The following is a 20,807-nucleotide window of genomic DNA, read 5'->3' on the forward strand; positions in this document are numbered from 1 at the left end:
TCTGTCTAAGTAGATTTTGCTTACTATCTAACCTGCCTTTGGGGTAATTGTAAAAACAATTATCCTAAACAAAATCACTCGACGGGTTCACTTAACTTTCAATTCATTTATTGAACATTTTAAAAATGAAAACATTCGTCTTTGAGGTAGACAGTCAATCACATGTACCTCATTGACCTTTTCTATTTTTAATTAATTTCTTTTTTGTGTGTGTATGTCTATTAAAAGTCTAGGCAATCAAGTATTTCTTCTGAAGAGATCACTTTATATGATAAAGCTTAAGCTTTTTTTTCATAATCATTGATCAATTACCATTACAATTATCTCACAAATATGCTTACAGTGCATGTTCTACAATGGGGTAATTGTGTTGCAGTAGCTTACATACAGCACAAGAAAGCTTGACTTCAAATGGTAAAAAGAAGAGAAAACAGTAATAAAATAAGAACAAATAAGCAAAAACAATAGCACAAATAAATCAGGTAGGCCTAGGTCTAACTGTATTCAGGTGAGACACTGAATTAAAAAAAATAAACAAGTTATTACATTTAAAATAACATTGGATTTTTATTGTAAAAATTAAATACATATTAATCTGTTAAAGTTACACAAGATAATCAGTGAAGAGCAGCAGGTGATCTTTTGTCTTTTTGTAGTTTGAATAACTGCTGCCCCTTTAAGACCTGACGCGAGTGTGGAATCAAAACACTGTTCCTGTTACTCATTCTTCTGAACCGTTTACGGCTGTATTTACGTTAATACACACCCAGATGAACAGTGTAACATTTTTTGTGTGTATTTGACCATTAATTAGCTGGGAAGAGGAGCTATTTTTTTTTATTTACTTGTATGTCAGAGGTCGGCTTTACATTTACATTTACATTTACATTTAATCATTTAGCAGACGCTTTTATCCAAAGCGACTTACAAAAAAGGGGAGAGTAATAGAAGCAACGGAACAGACAAGGCCAAAAACCTGTAAGAGCTGTAAGAAATCTCAATTAATTAGCACAATACACAACAATTATTATTTTTTTTTTTTTTTTATAGACAGACATCTACAACAAAAACTCACGTCTGCAAAGTGCCGAACACTGGATTTTGATAGCTAAGATAGCTACAACCCATTAGGACTAAGGCTGTTGCCCCAGCTGTTGTCGTTAATGCAGATTCAGTGGCCCAATGGGTTGGTTTTGTATTCTAGCTAAACGCGCAGCAATAGCCATCTACAACAAAAACTCACGTACGCAATATACCGAACACTGGATTCTGATAGTTATGATAACTATGTAACATACCCGCCTGAAGGCACAAATCCGGATGAGAGACGTAGATATGATCCAGGAGTGTGCGCTTTTGGTCGTTGCTGTGGTGATCAGTAAGTGCTATTCTGTATTGGTCAAGTGCAAATGGAAAAGATGTGTCTTAAGATGTTTTTTAAGAATGGCTACAGACTCGGCAGCACGAATTGAGATCGGCAGGTCATTCCACCAGGTAGGAACGGTCCAGGAAAATGTCCGTGAGAGCGATTTCATGCCTCTTTGGGATGGAACCACGAGGCGCCGCTCGCTCGCAGAACGCAAGCTTCTGGAGGGTGTGCAAGTCTGAGCAAGTGAGTTTAGGTATATTGGTGCAGAGCCAGAGGTTGTTTTGTAGGCGATAACTAGTGCCTTGAATTTGATGCGAGCAGCCATTGGCAACCAGTGCAGTTTGATGAAGAGAGGCGTAACATGCGCTCTCTTCGGCTCATTAAAGACCACTCTCGCCGCTGCATTCTGGATCAGCTGCAAGGGTTTGATAGTGCATGCTGGAAGCCCAGCCAGAAGAGCATTACAATAGTCCAGTCTGGAGAGAACAAGAGCTTGAACCAGGAGTTGTGCAGCCTGTTCTGATAGGAAGGGTCTAATCTTTCTAATGTTTTATAAAGCAAATCTGCAGGACCGGGCTGTTGCAGTAATGTGGTCAGTGAAGTTTAACTGGTCATCAATCACAACTCCAAGGTTTCTTGCTGTCCTTGATGGAGTTATGGTCGATGAACCAAGCTGAATGGAGAAATTTTGATGAAGTGCTGGGTTGGTTGAGAAAACAAGTAATTCTGTCTTTGCAAGATTGAGTTTAAGATGATGCTCTTTCATCCAGTCAGAAATGTCTGTCAGACAGGCAGCGATACGAACACTGACTGTAGGATCATCTGGTTGAAATGAGAAGTAGAGTTGAGTGTCATCCGCATAGCAGTGATAGGAGAAGCCGTGTTTCTGAATGACAGAACCTAAAGATGACATGTAGATGGAGAAGAGAAGTGGTCCAAGGACTGAGCCCTGTAACGGGCTCAGTCCTTATAACGCTTTATAACGCTTTATAAAGGCTTTATAACGGTATGTGCCCACTTCAGATATGAGCGCAAAATCTGCAGGAATTTGTAGATTCCTGTCTAATCCCGTGCGAAATTCAGACAGATCGAAAAATATATCAATATTTTTGACAGCACTAAGTTACTTGCAGGGGTGTAGCCATCTTTTCAGAAGTGAGGGGGACAGAAATGATTAATTTTTTTTGGACCAATATAATTTATCGCATCTCTTGCTTTTAATTGGGCAAGATATCAAATACACTGCTGAACAATAACCACTAATTAATATCTATAATATTATTCTCCTATTTTTTGTGCTAATTTTATAATTGGTTTATATACTAGCCTACAAACACTTGTGCATTAACACTCCATAGATTTTATGCAATGTAAATATATATATATATATATATATATATATATATATATATATATATATATATATATATATATTCTAATGTAAACCATGCTGTTCTCTGTGTGAATATATAGTAAAGTGTGATTTATTCCTGTGATCAAAGCTGAATTTATCATCATTACTCCAGTCTTCAGAGTCACATGATCCTTCACTAATCACTCTCAGATGAGGATCTGATGATCAACACACACTTATGATTAGTATCAGTTCTGCTGCTCATAGTGCTGCTTAATTTTTGTGGAAACCATCTAAACATTTGTGGTAAAATTAAAAAAGAGAGAAATTAATACTTTTGTTGATCAGACATGCATTAAATTGATCACAAGTGATATTTTTAATATTACAAAAGATGATAATATATTTAATGAATGCAAATAAATGCTATCCTTTGAACTTTCTATTCATTAAAGAATCCTGAAAAATAACATGTAGGCTATCATGGTTTCCACAACATTTTTAAGCAGCACATCTGTTTTCAACACAGATAATAATCATAAATGTTTCTTGATTATGAAATCCTCATATTAGAATAATTAGTGAAGGATCATGTCACACTGAAGGCTGGAGGAACGATAAATTCAGCTTTGATCACAGGAATAAATTACTATATATTCACATAGGAAAAAAGCTGTTTTAATTTGTAATAATATTTCAAAATATTACTGTTTGAACTATTTTTGATTACATAAATGCAGCCTTGGTGATCAGAAGATACTAAACATTAAAAGCTGCATTATTCATATGATGGCCTATACTTTATTGTCATCAATAGCCTACATTGAGATGGCTTGAAAAACACACATAAAGCATATATATTGTCGCAATCGTCTGATTGTCGTCGTCACGTTTCATCACTCATAACGATTGTTTTCCTTCAGCTGCAGCTCCAGCGTGACTGGATATTACGAATCCACTTTTGGACTTTCCGTGAGAGAGCGCCTCCTCATATTTAGATGCGAATAAAATGACAGGTCATGCATAGATTATTTTTTGTCTCTGAATTTAAATCTTGATGTATTCACATTGGTTTCTATGTAAATACATTTGACCGTGACCTCAAGAAGCGCGCAGAAAAACCGAGATTAGAGAGAGCTGTTTTTAGCGTCCCTGTTAACTTGCCCGCCCCCGCGCAGGTAACGCCGGTTCGGATCCCGCTCGGAGCGGGTCGACTAGCATCGGTGAGACCCAGTAAAAGTGCGGGGGACGAAAATACATTTTATTAAAAGTGAGGGGGACACGTCCCCCGCGTAATCTACGCCCATGGTTACTTGTATGATCATCTGACACTATTTTTATGCACTGAGCTAATGTTTGTAGGTTTTAATTTGTGGCTACGTTCACTGCCTATTCCACAAATGAACATGCCATAACGGACATGCTAATCTTACATTATCACATTATACATATACTCTGTCACTAATGCGAATTCCTAGCTAGCAGTTAATAGCGCAAGTTAAACAAATGGGCGCTAATGTGTAGGCTACAGTAAACTACTTTAGTTAGCTTACTTGAAAGTCTATGACATAGCCTACCTTTCATGTGACTCGAAAGAGCAGACTCGCCCATATAGTGAAAAGCTGCATGTATTTTTGCAAACTTTACAGGAGGCACTTGGTGGGGTTTGTGTCCGTTTGATTCAAAATACGTTCATTGAAACGACAACATGGGGGCGGAGTCACACGGAAATAGACAGGCAGATCGCGAGCACAGCAGGTTTCATTTTAGGCTCTCCAACATTTTATTTCTACATTTAATAAACAAACTATTTATTCAGATAGGTATTTGTTGTAAAAGAAATAGTTACAATTTCAAGCATTTTAAAGCACTTTATCCAAAATTCAAGCACTTTTCAAACCTTGAAAACACAACATCAAAATTCAAGCACTTTCAAGGATTTCAAGCACCCGTACGAACCCTGTAATTTGACTTTTTATGTCATGAATATGATTTATCAGTGATGATGATTTTTTTTCTTCTTATGTGGCAGAAATGGCTTTCCATACCCTTGACTACACTTTCAAAAACTAAATAGATGTATAGATATTTAATGGCTTTATTTAAAAAGGACAGTAAAGAAGCAACAGAGAAGTTGATCAAATATGTTGTCATATTTTATAGTTAATCTTTACATATTGATGATTCAAGTATGGATTTTTGTAATTTATGAGTTGTTTGGTTCATGGTTCAGGGATTTTCAGGAATTCGTCTATTGAGAAAATGAATGATTGTCTTAAAAAGTGTGTTGTGCTCTAATAAATATAGCATTTATTAAAACTAAAATGCCATTGTTTTTCCATAGGAATCCTTGAGTGCGGTTACGGTCATGTGCAAACACACACACACACACACACACAGATCTCTCCCTCCGCATGGACATCAGTCTTCACATGCTGGTTTGAGTAGGTGAGCATATGATCCTGAAGGGCCGGCTCTTGTCGGAGTGTGTGTGGAGCGGCTCCCTGGCCTGCTGATAGAGTGTGTGTGGCTCACACTCAGAGAAGCAGTAGATGCAGGTTTCTGTGGCCCTCGGCCTGTCCTGATCCTGACACACTTCATCCGCTCCAGCCACCAGAGAGTCTGAAACAACAACCGCTGTTAGTCCTGCACATAACAACACACACTCCACATAAATACTGTAAAGAAGTGTTGCTAATAAATAAATCTTTGTTTATATTAAAAATAATGTTATATGACAAAATTAATACATATTATAATAATACGACATGAAAATATAATTTAGTATAATATGATTACTATAATTCCAGTCAGCCCAATTAAATTACTTTAAGATATGAGTTTGAAAAAACGATACATTAAAACAAAAACATATTATTATTATTATTTGGAAAACTATATAATGTTATGAGATCCCAGCACACACACACAAACACACACGCATACAATATATATATATATATATATATATATATATATATATATATATATATATATATATATATATATATCCCCTCATAAATACTACATTTAAAAAAAAAAAATGGAATGTTTTTATAAAAAATAATTTTAAATACAAAATAAATAAATATATTAATAATATGACATTAAAATACAATTCAATATATTTATTATTAGTATTATTAGTGTTATTATTGACCTTTGGATGATTGTCCGTGTTTGTTGTTCTGCGGTCTCCGGTTGTCCGGTTGCTGCTGCGGCTTCGGCTGATGTTTGGCCCTCTGGAGCAGCAGCAGGACCGCAGCGGTCAGTGTGAACATTAGCACGGCCACACACACACCGAGCAGCGAGTACAGCAGAGCCTGCGAGTACAGCGCGGATCTGCCCACAGCGCGCCCTCGGCTGGTCACCAGCGGAACTGCAGAGACGCTCACAGGCCTCTGCGTCACGGACACTGCGTCTGATGATAACACATGCACACTTTACCCTGGTTTCACAGAGAATGCTTAAAGGATTAGTTCACCCAAAAATAAAAATTTGATGTTTATCTGCTGAACCCCAGGGCATCCAACATGTAGATGTGTTTGTTTCTTCAGTAGAACACAAATTAAGATTATTAAATCCAACCGTTGCCATATAACGCATGTTAATGGGGTTTTATTATTATTTTGCCCACCCAGTTAATATTTTGACCCCCCATAGTTATTTCGTCTACCCCGTTATTATTTTATTATTTTGTCTCTCGTTATTATTTTATAAATTTGTCCCCTGGTATTATTTTATTTTTTGCCCACCCTGTTATTATTTTGCCCACCCTGTTATTATTTTGCCCATCCTGTTATTATTTTGCCCATCCTGTTATTATTTTGCCCACCCTGTTATTATTTTGCCCACCTGTTATTATTTTGCCCATCCTGTTATTATTTTGCCCACCCTGTGATTATTTTGCCCACCCTGTGATTATTTTGCCCACCCTGTTATTATTTTGCCCATCCTGTTATTATTTTGCCCACCCTGTGATTATTTTGCCCACCCTGTTATTATTTTGCCCACCCTGTTATTATTTTGCCCATCCTGTTATTATTTTGCCCATCCTGTTATTATTTTCCCCACCCTGTTATTATTTTGCCCATCCTGTTATTATTTTGCCCATCCTGTTATTATTTTGCCCATCCTGTTATTATTTTGCCCATCCTGTTATTATTTTGCCCACCCTGTTATTATTTTGCCCATCCTGTTATTATTTTGCCCACCCTGTGATTATTTTGCCCACCCTGTGATTATTTTGCCCACCCTGTTATTATTTTGCCCATCCTGTTATTATTTTGCCCACCCTGTTATTATTTTGCCCTCCCTGTTATTATTTTGCCCACCCTGTTATTATTTTGCCCACCCTGTTATTATTTTGCCCATCCTGTTATTATTTTGCCCATCCTGTTATTATTTTGCCCATCCTGTTATTATTTTGCCCTCCCTGTTATTATTTTGCCCACCCTGTTATTATTTTGCCCATCCTGTTATTATTTTGCCCACCCTGTGATTATTTTGCCCATCCTGTTATTATTTTGCCCATCCTGTTATTATTTTGCCCACCCTGTTATTATTTTGCCCACCCTGTTATTATTTTGCCCATCCTGTTATTATTTTGCCCATCCTGTTATTATTTTGCCCACACTGTTATTATTTTGCCCATCCTGTTATTATTTTGCCCACACTGTTATTATTTTGCCCAACCTGTTATTATTTTGCCCATCCTGTTATTATTTTGCCCAACCTGTTATTATTTTGCCCATCCTGTTATTATTTTGCCCTCCCTGTTATTATTTTGCCCACCCTGTTATTATTTTGCCCATCCTGTTATTATTTTGCCCATCCTGTTATTATTTTGCCCACCCTGTTATTATTTTGCCCACCCTGTTATTATTTTGCCCATCCTGTTATTATTTTGCCCATCCTGTTATTATTTTGCCCATCCTGTTATTATTTTGCCCACACTGTTATTATTTTGCCCATCCTGTTATTATTTTGCCCATCCTGTTATTATTTTGCCCTCCCTGTTATTATTTTGCCCATCCTGTTATTATTCTGCCCATCCTGTTATTATTTTGCCCACACTGTTATTATTTTGTCCATCCTGTTATTATTCTGCCCACCCTGTTATTATTTTGCCCTCCCTGTTATTATTTTGTCCATCCTGTTATTATTCTGCCCATCCTGTTATTATTTTGCCCACACTGTTATTATTTTGCCCATCCTGTTATTATTTTGCCCACCCTGTTATTATTTTGCCCTCCCTGTTATTATTTTGTCCATCCTGTTATTATTCTGCCCATCCTGTTATTATTTTGCCCACACTGTTATTATTTTGCCCATCCTGTTATTATTTTGCCCATCCTGTTATTATTTTGCCCATCCTGTTATTATTTTGCCCTCCCTGTTATTATTTTGCCCATCCTGTTATTATTCTGCCCATCCTGTTATTATTTTGCCCACACTGTTATTATTTTGTCCATCCTGTTATTATTCTGCCCACCCTGTTATTATTTTGCCCTCCCTGTTATTATTTTGTCCATCCTGTTATTATTCTGCCCATCCTGTTATTATTTTGCCCACACTGTTATTATTTTGTCCATCCTGTTATTATTCTGCCCACCCTGTTATTATTTTGCCCTCCCTGTTATGATTTTGCCCATCCTGTTATTATTTTGTCCACCCTGTTATTATTTTGCCCATCCTGTTATTATTTTGCCCACCCTGTTATTATTTTGCCCACCCTGTTATTATTTTGCCCATCCTGTTACTATTTTGCCCATCCTGTTATTATTTTGCCCATCCTGTGATTATTTTGTCCACCCTGTTATTATTTTGCCCATCCTGTTATTATTTTGCCCACCCTGTTATTCTTTTGCCCACCCTGTTATTATTTTGCCCACACTGTTATTATTTGCCCATCCTGTTATTATTTTGCCCATCCTGTTATTATTTTGCCCACCCTGTTATTATTTTGCCCACCCTGTTATTATTTTGCCCACCCTGTTATTATTTTGCCCATCCTGTTATTATTTTGCCCTTCCTGTTATTATTTTGCCCACCCTGTTATTATTTTGCCCATCCTGTTATTATTTTGCCCATCCTGTTATTATTTTGCCCATCCTGTTATTATTTTGTCCACCCTGTTATTATTTTGCCCATCCTGTTATTATTTTGCCCATCCTGTTATTATTTTGCCCACCCTGTTATTATTTTGCCCATCCTGTTATTATTTTGCCCACCCTGTTATTATTTTGCCCACCCTGTTATTATTTTGCCCACCCTGTTATTATTTTGCCCATCCTCTTATTATTTTGCCCACCCTGTTATTATTTTGCCCACCCTGTTATTATTTTGCCCATCCTCTTATTATTTTGCCCACCCTGTTATTATTTTGCCCATCCTGTTATTATTTTGCCCATCCTGTTATTATTTTGCCCATCCTGTTATTATTTTGCCCACACTGTTATTATTTTGCCCATCCTGTTATTATTTTGCCCACCCTGTTATTATTTTGCCCATCCTGTTATTATTTTGCCCACCCTGTTATGATTTTGCCCATCCTGTTATTATTTTGCCCACACTGTTATTATTTTGCCCATCCTGTTATAATTCTGCCCACCCTGTTATTATTTTGCCCACCCTGTTATTATTTTGCCAATCCTGTTATTATTTTGCCAATCCTGTTATTATTTTGCCCACACTGTTATTATTTTGCCCACCCTGTTATTATTTTGCCAATCCTGTTATTATTTTGCCAATCCTGTTATTATTTTGCCCACACTGTTATTATTTTGCCCACACTGTTATTATTTTGCCAATCCTGGGGCCTGTACCATGATGGTAGTTTAACAAACTCAGGGTTAAAGGATTAGTTTCGAGTTGACAAAACCAAACCATTGTATTAAGGCTTTGTTGGTCCCATGATGCTGATCATCAGCTTTCTTTGTCAACTCAGGCTTTGATCCTGACTTCAGGAGTTTAGCTGTGACATCAGCAGTGAACAGCCAATCACACGCTGTGGAACTGAGATTCACTTCTCGCGAGACAATCAGTGAGATTAATTTCTCTCTTCTGCAGAATATTGCATGATTGAAAAATATTAAGAATAAAAAAAAAAAAAAATACACAGCAAGAAGAAAAGCTGTTTATGAAAGAGGACAACTTTAAGAAAAAATTGTATACGTCAATGCAAGTAAAAGTTATGAAGTTAGTTTAGTTGATATAGAGAAAATAAAACATTTAAGCTCAGTGAGCATCTTTTTTTTATAGGCTATTTTTATTTATTGATTTTAAAACTTTGTCCATATGACTTTATGCAGGTGATGTTATTTATATGACTTATGTATTAATTTTAACAAAGTGCCTATTAATGATTGATTAACTAAAATGATAAATGTGTAATTGATTTAAGGTATAATAATTACATAAATTATAAGTAAATCATTCAAAATTAATATTATTATAAATAAGCATTGTTAAAAGCAAGACGCTTTAGTCTTTAAAAACCATTTGCTATGTAATGACCTTTAATTTGGAGCAGAAACAGGGGGAGTGGCTTTACTGCATCAGAGGTGTGTCACTTTACTCACAGCTGATTGGCCCAATTTCAGTTTGAGATCTCTAATCCAGAACATAACCTGCCCTGGAGCAGGTTAGCCGTGGAGCATAAGTTACTATGGCGATGAACACAGCTAAAAGCCAAACCACTTTAATGGTACCTAAAACCCAGGATTGGCACAAACTAAGCTTAAACAAATCAGGCTAGCCAGCTAAACCAGCTTCATGGTACAGGCCCCTGTTATTATTTTGCCCACCCTGTTATTATTTTGCCCACACTGTTATTATTTTGCCCATCCTGTTATTATTTTGCCCACCCTGTTATTATTTTGCCCACCCTGTTATTATTTTGCCCATCCTGTTATTATTTTGCCCTCCCTGTTATTTTTTTGCCCACCCTGTTATTATTTTGCCCACACTGTTATTATTTTGCCCACCCTGTTATTATTTTGCCCATCCTGTTATTATTTTGCCCACCCTGTTATTATTTTGCCCATCCTGTTATTATTTTGCCCATCCTGTTATTATTTTGCCCATCCTGTTATTATTTTGTCCACACTGTTATTATTTTGCCCACACTGTTATTATTTTGCCCACCCTGTTATTATTTTGCCCACCCTGTTATTATTTTGCCCGCACTGTTATTATTTGGCCCGTCCTGTTATTATTTTGCCCACCCTGTTATTATTTTGCCCATCCTGTTATTATTTTGCCCACACTGTTATTATTTTGCCCACCCTGTTATTATTTTGCCCACCCTGTTATTATTTTGCCCACCCTGTTATTATTTTGCCCACCCTGTTATTATTTTGCCCATCCTGTTATTATTTTGCCCACCCTGTTATTATTTTGCCCACCCTGTTATTTTTTTGCCCACCCTGTTATTATTTTGCCCATCCTGTTATTATTTTGCCCACCCTGTTATTTTTTTGCCCACCCTGTCATTATTTTGCCCACCCTGTTATTATTTTGCCCACACTGTTATTATTTTGCCCACACTGTTATTATTTTGCCCATCCTGTTATTATTTTGCCCATCCTGTTATTATTTTGCCCATCCTGTTATTATTTTGTCGATCCTGTTATTATTTTGCCCATCCTGTTATTATTTTGTCCATCCTGTTATTATTTTGTCCATCCTGTTATTATTTTGCCCACCCTGTTTTTATTTTGCCCATCCTGTTATTATTTTGCCCACCCTGTTATTATTTTGCCCACCCTGTTATTATTTTGCCCGCACTGTTATTATTTGGCCCGTCCTGTTATTATTTTGCCCACCCTGTTATTATTTTGCCCATCCTGTTATTATTTTGCCCACACTGTTATTATTTTGCCCACCCTGTTATAATTTTGCCCACACTGTTATTATTTTGCCCATCCTGTTATTATTTTGCCCATCCTGTTATTATTTTGCCCATCCTGTTATTATTTTGCCCATCCTGTTATTATTTTGCCCATCCTGTTATTATTATGTCCATCCTGTTATTATTTTGTCCATCCTGTTATTATTTTGTCCATCCTGTTATTATTTTGCCCACCCTGTTATTATTTTGCCCACCCTGTTATTATTTTGCCCATCCTGTTATTATTTTGCCCACCCTGTTATTATTTTGCCCGTACTGTTATTATTTGGCCCGTCCTGTTATTATTTTGCCCACCCTGTTATTATTTTGCCCGCACTGTTATTATTTGGCCCGTCCTGTTATTATTTTGCCCACCCTGTTATTATTTTGCCCACCCTGTTATTATTTTGCCCATCCTGTTATTATTTTGCCCACCCTGTTATTATTTTGCCCACCCTGTTATTATTTTGCCCATCCTGTTATTATTTTGCCCACCCTGTTATTTTTTTGCCCACCCTGTTATTATTTTGCCCACCCTGTTATTATTTTGCCCACCCTGTTATTTTTTTGCCCACACTGTTATTATTTTGCCCACACTGTTATTATTTTGCCCATCCTGTTATTATTTTGCCCATCCTGTTATTATTTTGCCCATCCTGTTATTATTTTGTCGATCCTGTTATTATTTTGCCCATCCTGTTATTATTTTGCCCATCCTGTTATTATTTTGTCCATCCTGTTATTATTTTGTCCATCCTTTTATTATTTTGCCCACCCTGTTATTATTTTGCCCATCCTGTTATTATTTTGCCCACCCTGTTATTATTTTGTCCCACCCTGTTATTATTTTGTCCCACCCTGTTATTATTTTGCCCACCCTGTTATTATTTTGCCCACCCTGTTATTATTTTGCCCACCCTGTTATTATTTTGTCCATCCTGTTATTATTTTGCCCACCCTGTTATTATTTTGCCCATCCTGTTATTATTTTGCCCTCCCTGTTATTATTTTGCCCATCCTGTTATTATTTTGCCCTCCCTGTTATTATTTTGCCCATCCTGTTATTATTTTGCCCATCCTGTTATTATTTTGTCCATCCTGTTATTATTTTGCCCATCCTGTTATTATTTTGCCCATCCTGTTATTATTTTGCCCATCCTGTTATTATTTTGCCCACCCTGTTATTATTTTGTCCATCCTGTTATTATTTTGCCCATCCTGTTATTATTTTGCCCACCCTGTTATTTTTTTGCCCACCCTGTTATTATTTTGCCCATCCTGTTATTATTTTGCCCACCCTGTTATTTTTTTGCCCACCCTGTTATTATTTTGCCCACCCTGTTATTATTTTGCCCACACTGTTATTATTTTGCCCATCCTGTTATTATTTTGCCCATCCTGTTATTATTTTGCCCATCCTGTTATTATTTTGTCGATCCTGTTATTATTTTGCCCATCCTGTTATTATTTTGCCCATCCTGTTATTATTTTGCCCACCCTGTTATTATTTTGCCCACCCTGTTATTATTTTGCCCACCCTGTTATTATTTTGCCCGCACTGTTATTATTTGGCCCGTCCTGTTATTATTTTGCCCACCCTGTTATTATTTTGCCCACCCTGTTATTATTTTGCCCATCCTGTTATTATTTTGCCCACCCTGTTATTATTTTGCCCATCCTGTTATTATTTTGCCCACCCTGTTATTTTTTTGCCCACCCTGTTATTATTTTGCCCACCCTGTTATTATTTTGCCCACCCTGTTATTTTTTTGCCCACCCTGTCATTATTTTGCCCACACTGTTATTTTTTTGCCCACACTGTTATTATTTTGCCCACCCTGTTATTTTTTTGCCCACCCTGTCATTATTTTGCCCACACTGTTATTTTTTTGCCCACCCTGTTATTATTTTGCCCACACTGTTATTTTTTTGCCCACACTGTTATTATTTTGCCCATCCTGTTATTATTTTGCCCATCCTGTTATTATTTTGCCCATCCTGTTATTATTTTGCCCATCCTGTTATTATTTTGCCCATCCTGTTATTATTTTGCCCATCCTGTTATTATTTTGCCCATCCTGTTATTATTTTGTCCATCCTGTTATTATTTTGTCCATCCTGTTATTATTTTGCCCACCCTGTTATTATTTTGCCCATCCTGTTATTATTTTGCCCACCCTGTTATTATTTGGCCCGCACTGTTATTATTTGGCCCGTCCTGTTATTATTTTGCCCACCCTGTTATTATTTTGCCCATCCTGTTATTATTTTGCCCACACTGTTATTATTTTGCCCACACTGTTATTATTTTGCCCACCCTGTTATTATTTTGCCCACCCTGTTATTATTTTGCCCATCCTGTTATTATTTTGCCCACCCTGTTATTATTTTGCCCATCCTGTTATTATTTTGCCCATCCTGTTATTATTTTGCCCACACTGTTATTATTTTGCCCACACTGTTATTATTTTGCCCACCCTGTTATTATTTTGCCCACCCTGTTATTATTTTGCCCATCCTGTTATTATTTTGCCCATCCTGTTATTATTTTGCCCACACTGTTATTATTTTGCCCACCCTGTTATTATTTTGCCCACCCTGTTATTATTTTGCCCACCCTGTTATTATTTTGCCCATCCTGTTATTATTTTGCCCACCCTGTTATTATTTTGCCCATCCTGTTATTATTTTGCCCACCCTGTTATTATTTTGCCCATCCTGTTATTATTTTGCCCACCCTGTTATTTTTTTGCCCACCCTGTTATTATTTTGCCCATCCTGTTATTATTTTGCCCATCCTGTTATTATTTTGTCCATCCTGTTATTATTTTGCCCACCCTGTTATTATTTTGCCCATCCTGTTATTATTTTGCCCACCCTGTTATTATTTTGTCCCACCCTGTTATTATTTTGTCCCACCCTGTTATTATTTTGCCCACCCTGTTATTATTTTGCCCACCCTGTTATTATTTTGCCCACCCTGTTATTATTTTGCCCACCCTGTTATTATTTTGTCCATCCTGTTATTATTTTGCCCACCCTGTTATTATTTTGCCCACACTGTTATTATTTTGCCCATCCTGTTATTATTTTGCCCTCCCTGTTATTATTTTGCCCATCCTGTTATTATTTTGCCCTCCCTGTTATTATTTTGCCCATCCTGTTATTATTTTGCCCATCCTGTTATTATTTTGTCCATCCTGTTATTATTTTGCCCATCCTGTTATTATTTTGCCCACCCTGTTATTATTTTGTCCATCCTGTTATTATTTTGTCCATCCTGTTATTATTTTGCCCACCCTGTTATTATTTTGTCCCACCCTGTTATTATTTTGCCCATCCTGTCATCCTGTTGCCTATTTTGATTTTTGTTCGCATAATAACTATTTTCGTCGCATTGTAAAATTATTGTACAGCCACTGTAGAGAGATGGACTTTGTAATGTCGTCTTTAGTGCCTTTATGGGTCTTGTGAGTGGGTCAGTGGGAATGGACTGAATGCCAATGGAGGCCTTTCTGAAGCCTTTCTCAGCTTTCAACAAAAATATCTTCATTTGTGGTCCGAAGATGAACGAAGGTCTTACAGGTGTCCAACGACATGAGGGTGAGTAATTAATGAAATAATTTTCATTTTTGGGTGAACTAACCCTTTAAGGTCATGTGACTCATTCTTCAGTGAGTCATGAGGACGCACACATGCTTTACTCACTCTTGCAGGCATCTGAGCACGTCGAGGGGTGACTGCCACACAACTCAGAGCACTTCAGACACTTCTTCAACAGTCGGTCGTAGAACTGACCCGACACGGCTTTACAGCTCCAGGCCACTGCGACACATGAGCACACACATCTTTCATCAAGCAGGACTCTGGGGTAAATGGTTAGTTCACCCCAAAATGAAATGTCTGTCTTTAACTCCTCTCCCTAATGTCGCTCCACACCCGTAAGACCTCCGTTTATCTTCACACACAGCTTAAGATATTTTACATTTAGTCTGAGAGCGTATGCAAGTGTATGCACACTATACTGTCCATGTCCAGAAAGGGAATAAATTCATGATTCGCGTGTCAAACTGCTGAAATCACGTGACATTGGCGATCCGAATCCTGAATCAATACGCTGATTCATAACCGTTCAAATCTTTATTTGAGGATTGAAAACTAACCCGGAAGAGAAGCCAATGCTGAATAAAGTCGTAGTTTTTGTTATTTTTGGACCCAAATGTGTTTTGGATGCTTCAAGAGACTCTAATTAACCCACTGATGTCTCATATGGACTACTGTGATGATGTTTTTATTCCCTTTCTGGACATGGACAGTATAGTGTGCATACACTTGCATACGCTCTCGGACTAAATATAAAATATCTTAAACTGTGTGTGAAGATGAACGGAGGTCTTACGGGTGTGGAGCGACATTAGGGAGAGGAGTTAATGACAGACATTTCAGTTTTGGGTGAACTAACCCTTTAACTCATGAGCTACAGACAGTGTAACTCACCGCAGTATTCAGAGCAGCGTGCGGGAACCGGAGGTCTGTGGCAGACCAGACTGCAGGACACACACTCCCTCACAAGACTGTCCAAAAACTGGCCGTCTCCACAGCGCTGTGTCATCGCTCAGTCCCTGAATGACACCTGGACAGCCCACGGTTTATGAGTCATGAGTCAAACAGGTGAAATCAGTGAGCCTTCTGAATGAAGCTTAAAAAAACTTCTGCCTTTGAAAAATGTACTTTTTGTTTCTCTGTCAATCTTATCTCTCAATACACACAAAGAAGCTGATCTTCAAATGACTCATTCACAGCAAGGTCGATAAGATTCAGCTGAACATGATGTTAAGGACAAATGATTTCATCAATCTTTGCTAGTTTTATGTTGAGCTAAAATTGTATTATTTATAAGTGATTTGCTTGATTGACATTAATTATATTCACATATATATATATGTGCATGTGTGCGTGCGTGTGTGTGAAATGATACAAAATATCAAAATTATAGACAATCTTTTGTTAGCTTTACTCTATTTATAACTGATTTGCTGATATATATATATATAGTCCTTCTCAAAAAATAGCATATTGTGATAAAGTTCATTATTTTCCATAATGTAATGATAAAAATGTAACTTTCATATATTTTAGATTCATTGCACACCAACTGAAATATTTCAGGTCTTTTATTGTTTTAATGCTGATGATTTTGGCGCTACAGCTCATGAAAACCCAAAATTCAAAAAATCTCAAAAAATTAGCATATCATGAAGCGGTTCTCTAAACGAGCTATTAACCTAATCATCTGAATCAACTAATTAACTCTAAACACCTGCAAAAGATTCCTGAGGCTTTTAAAAACTCCCAGCCTGGTTCATTACTCAAAACCGCAATCATGGGTAAGACTGCTGACCTGACTGCTGTCCAGAAGGCCATCATTGACACCCTCAAGCGAGAGGGGAAGACACAGAAAGACATTTCTGAACGAATAGACTGTTCCCAGAGTGCTGTATCAACGCACCTCAGTGGGAAGTCTGTGGGAAGGAAAAAGTGTGGCAAAAAACGCTGCACAACGAGAAGAGGTGAGCGGACCCTGAGGAAGATTGTGGAGAAGGACCGATTCCAGACCTTGGGGGACCTGCGGAAGCAGTGGACTGAGTCTGGAGGAGAAACATCCAGAGCCGCCGTGCACAGGTGTGAGCAGGAAATGGGCTACAGGTGCCGCATTCCCCAGGTCAAGAAGCAGCACTGGACTGTTGCTCAGTGGTCCAAAGTACTTTTTTTGGATGAAAGCAAATTTTGCATGTCATTGGGAAATCAAGGTGCCAGAGTCTGGAGGAAGACTGGGGAGAAGGAAATGCCAAAATGCCTGAAGTCCAGTGTCCAGTCCCCACAGTCAGTGATGGTCTGGGGTGCCATGTCAGCTGCTGGTGTTGGTCCACTGGGGTCAATGCCGCTCGCTATCAGGAGATTTTGGAGCACTTCATGCTTCCATCTGCTGAAAAGCTTTATGGAGATGAAGATTTGGTTCTTCAGCACGACCTGGCACCTGCTCACAGTGCCAAAACCACTGGTAAATGGTTTACTGACCATGGTATTACTGTGCTCAACTCTCCTGACCTGAACCCCGTAGAGAATCTGTGGGATATTGTGAAGAGAAAGTTGAAAGACGCAAGACCCGACACTCTGGATGAGCTTAAGGCCGCTATCGAAGCATCCTGGGCCTCCAGAACACCTCAGCAGAGCCACAGGCTGATCGCCTCCACGCCACGCCGCACTGAAGCAGTCATTTCTGCAAAAGGATTCCCCACCAAGTGTTGAGTGCATAACTTAACATCATTATTTAAAGGTTGACTTTTTTGTATTAAAAGCACTTTTCTTTTATTGGTCGGATGAAATATGCTAATTTTTTGAGATATGAATTTTGGGTTTTCATGAGCTGTGTGCCAAAATCATCAGTATTAAAACAATAAAAGACCTGTAATATTTCAGTTGGTGTGCAATGAATCTAAAATATATGAAAGTTACATTTTTATCATTACATTATGGAAAATAATGAACTTTATCACAATATGCTAATTTTTTGAGAAGGACCTGTATGTGTATATATAAAATATTACTTCTATTCAATATTTATGCTGGGAGATCTCAAACCATATATTTCTATAACTGTTATAATTTATAGTTATAATTGTAAAATATTATCATAACAGCATTCAAATGTACCTTAAACTGTTATTTATGAAACTGTTGGAAACAACATGAAAATGTCTGGTTACACTTTATCTTAAGGTGTCCGTGTTATATTATAATTATACTCTTAAGTACTGAGTGATACTAATTAACTACATTATACTTAATATAGGGTTGGTTAAGCTGCATGCAATTATACATATTATGTATTTATTATTACAATAACTACATGTAACAAGGACACTGTAAAATAAAGTGTTAAAGTTCTTACAGTCAATAAATGTTAATTGGGTTGTGAATCTGTATAGCCTGTGTGTGTATGGGTGGGCACACCGACAATTAACAGAACATTTCAGTTTTTTAATTACAGGACAAATTCCGGGTAATGAGCTGCCAGTACTTTTTCTGTTATTTTACGGATTTATTTCTTAGAGTGTGTGTATATATAAAATACATTTTATTTATAATAATACAACCAAAAAATAAAATACAACCATAGCAATACAACAAATGATTAAAGGAAAAAAACATTTTTTTTACAAAGTTTTAAACAAATGTGTCTTAATCAACTTTTTAAAATGACCCAGCGTTGGTGCATTTCTGATGGGCAGAGGAAGCACATTCCATAGCTTGGGGGCTTTGTATGAAAAGGCTCTTTTTATATATATATATACACACACACACACACACACACACAGGCTATACAGATTCACAACCATATACCAAACAGTAGAGCATGGTGCCAGCAACGCCAAGGTCATGGGTTTGATTCCCAGGGAAAGCAAGAATTGCCAAAAATGTAAAATGTGTACTTTGAATGCAATGTAAGTTGCTTTGGATAAATACGCCTGCCAAGTGCGTAAATGTAAATATATATATATATATATAGCACATTCACTACCCTTTCTACACTGGGAAAATTCACTCAAAAATGATAATAGTAAATTTCACAAAAAATTTACAAAAAAACGGCAAGTTACACATTGGATTAAACATGATATTTCAAAGTAGAAAGTCTAGAAATACTCAATAAGCATGTTTTATTTCAGTCTTTTCTCTTCTTCAGTGATGACTTACCTCGTGTGGGACTGAAGGCATGAGCTGGTCTGTCGTTTAGTTTCTGTGTGTGTGTGTGAGTATATTTGTACCAGCAGATAATTTGACTAACCACACACTGTCTCATGAGACCACACTGCAGCAACTGCTCTCATTACATGCTAACAACATTTGATTATTTCATAGTGTATAATACAAATAAATCTGAGAACATTAAAATATTTTGGAAGTGGAATGTCTGTAAAACCTGAAATGGTTGCATTGACTCTTTCACTGCCAGCACCATCATATTAGATCATTTTCAGATTTTTCTAAAAACTTCACGGTCGTTTCCTCTTCATGGGTTCCATCATTAGGCAGTTTTGATTTATATGGCGTTTAATGTTTGATGATTGTGGCTGTGTTTGAGATGGCCCCCTAAACCCTCATTCACTGTTCCCTACATTACTCCACTCAGATAGTGCACTTTAAAACGAGCGAATGAATTCAGCCGGTTGTGTTTGCTGCTTGATAACCTTAGCAAACTGGCAGCGCCAATAATGAGAAGATTTATCTGTAGTGCAAACTTAATTAAACAATTTAATAATCATTTAAAGCACAAATTATTCGCTGTAGCCACACTGGACCAGCGGTTTTGAAAATGGATGGATGGATTATTCAGCTTGCCATCTTCTGGCGAGACATATGAATTAATATGGCGCGTCACTCTCACAGTGCATTATGGGTATTCTTTAGTCATTGAGCATAAAAGGGTTGGACACTCCTTATTGCGTTGCATTGTGGGATTGAATGGGTGCACTCTATAACATCCACTATGGTTTCAGACACCACTACATATGACTGTCCTCTCAAAAAATGCCCCATTTGAGGGTATGGGTGACATTTCAGACACAGCCCTTCTCACTTCTTTGCTTACTTTTGGATCCATTTAGAAGATGCTTAACAGTATATACACCAATCAGGCATAGCATTATGACCACTGATCGGTGAAGTGAGAAACACTGATGATCTCTTCATCACGGCACCTGTTAGTGGGTGAGATATATTAGGCAGCAAGTGAACTTTAAAAAAAATGGGCAAGGGTAAGGATTTGAACAAGTTTGACAAGGGCCAAATGCACTTGGGGATAGGGAGCATTCAGACAGTGCACTATATAGGGGATAGGGATGGATCTGACAGTGAACTATATAGGGGATAGAGAACGATCAGACAGTGCTCTATATAGGGGATAGAGAACGATCAGACAGTGCTCTATATAGGGGATAAGGAACGATCAGACAGTGCACTATATAGGGGATAGGGAACGATCTGACAGTGAACTATATAGGGGATAGAGAACGATCAGACAGTGCTCTATATAGGGGATAGAGAACGATCAGACAGTGCTCTATATAGGGGATAAGGAACGATCAGACAGTGCACTATATAGGGGATAGGGAACGATCAGACAGTGC

General features: G+C 37.5%; 1 protein-coding gene across 1 annotated transcript; it reads right to left on the reverse strand.

The window, feature by feature from the left end:
* Window positions 1-4,692: 4,692 nt before the first annotated feature.
* Window positions 4,693-19,404, reverse strand: LOC137055824 (tumor necrosis factor receptor superfamily member 13B). Its single transcript, XM_067429723.1, has 5 exons — window positions 19,375-19,404; window positions 16,114-16,249; window positions 15,325-15,441; window positions 5,884-6,144; window positions 4,693-5,345 (listed from the first exon to the last, which is right to left on the reverse strand). Exons 2-5 carry the CDS (start codon window positions 16,226-16,228, stop codon window positions 5,152-5,154), a joined length of 687 nt encoding a protein of 228 aa, XP_067285824.1. The 5' UTR covers window positions 16,229-16,249; window positions 19,375-19,404; the 3' UTR covers window positions 4,693-5,151.
* Between the last annotated feature and the right edge of the window lie 1,403 nt (window positions 19,405-20,807).

The sequence above is a fragment of the Pseudorasbora parva genome, chromosome 21 (genome assembly GCF_024679245.1).
Source record: "Pseudorasbora parva isolate DD20220531a chromosome 21, ASM2467924v1, whole genome shotgun sequence".
Lineage (NCBI taxonomy): Eukaryota > Metazoa > Chordata > Actinopteri > Cypriniformes > Gobionidae > Pseudorasbora > Pseudorasbora parva.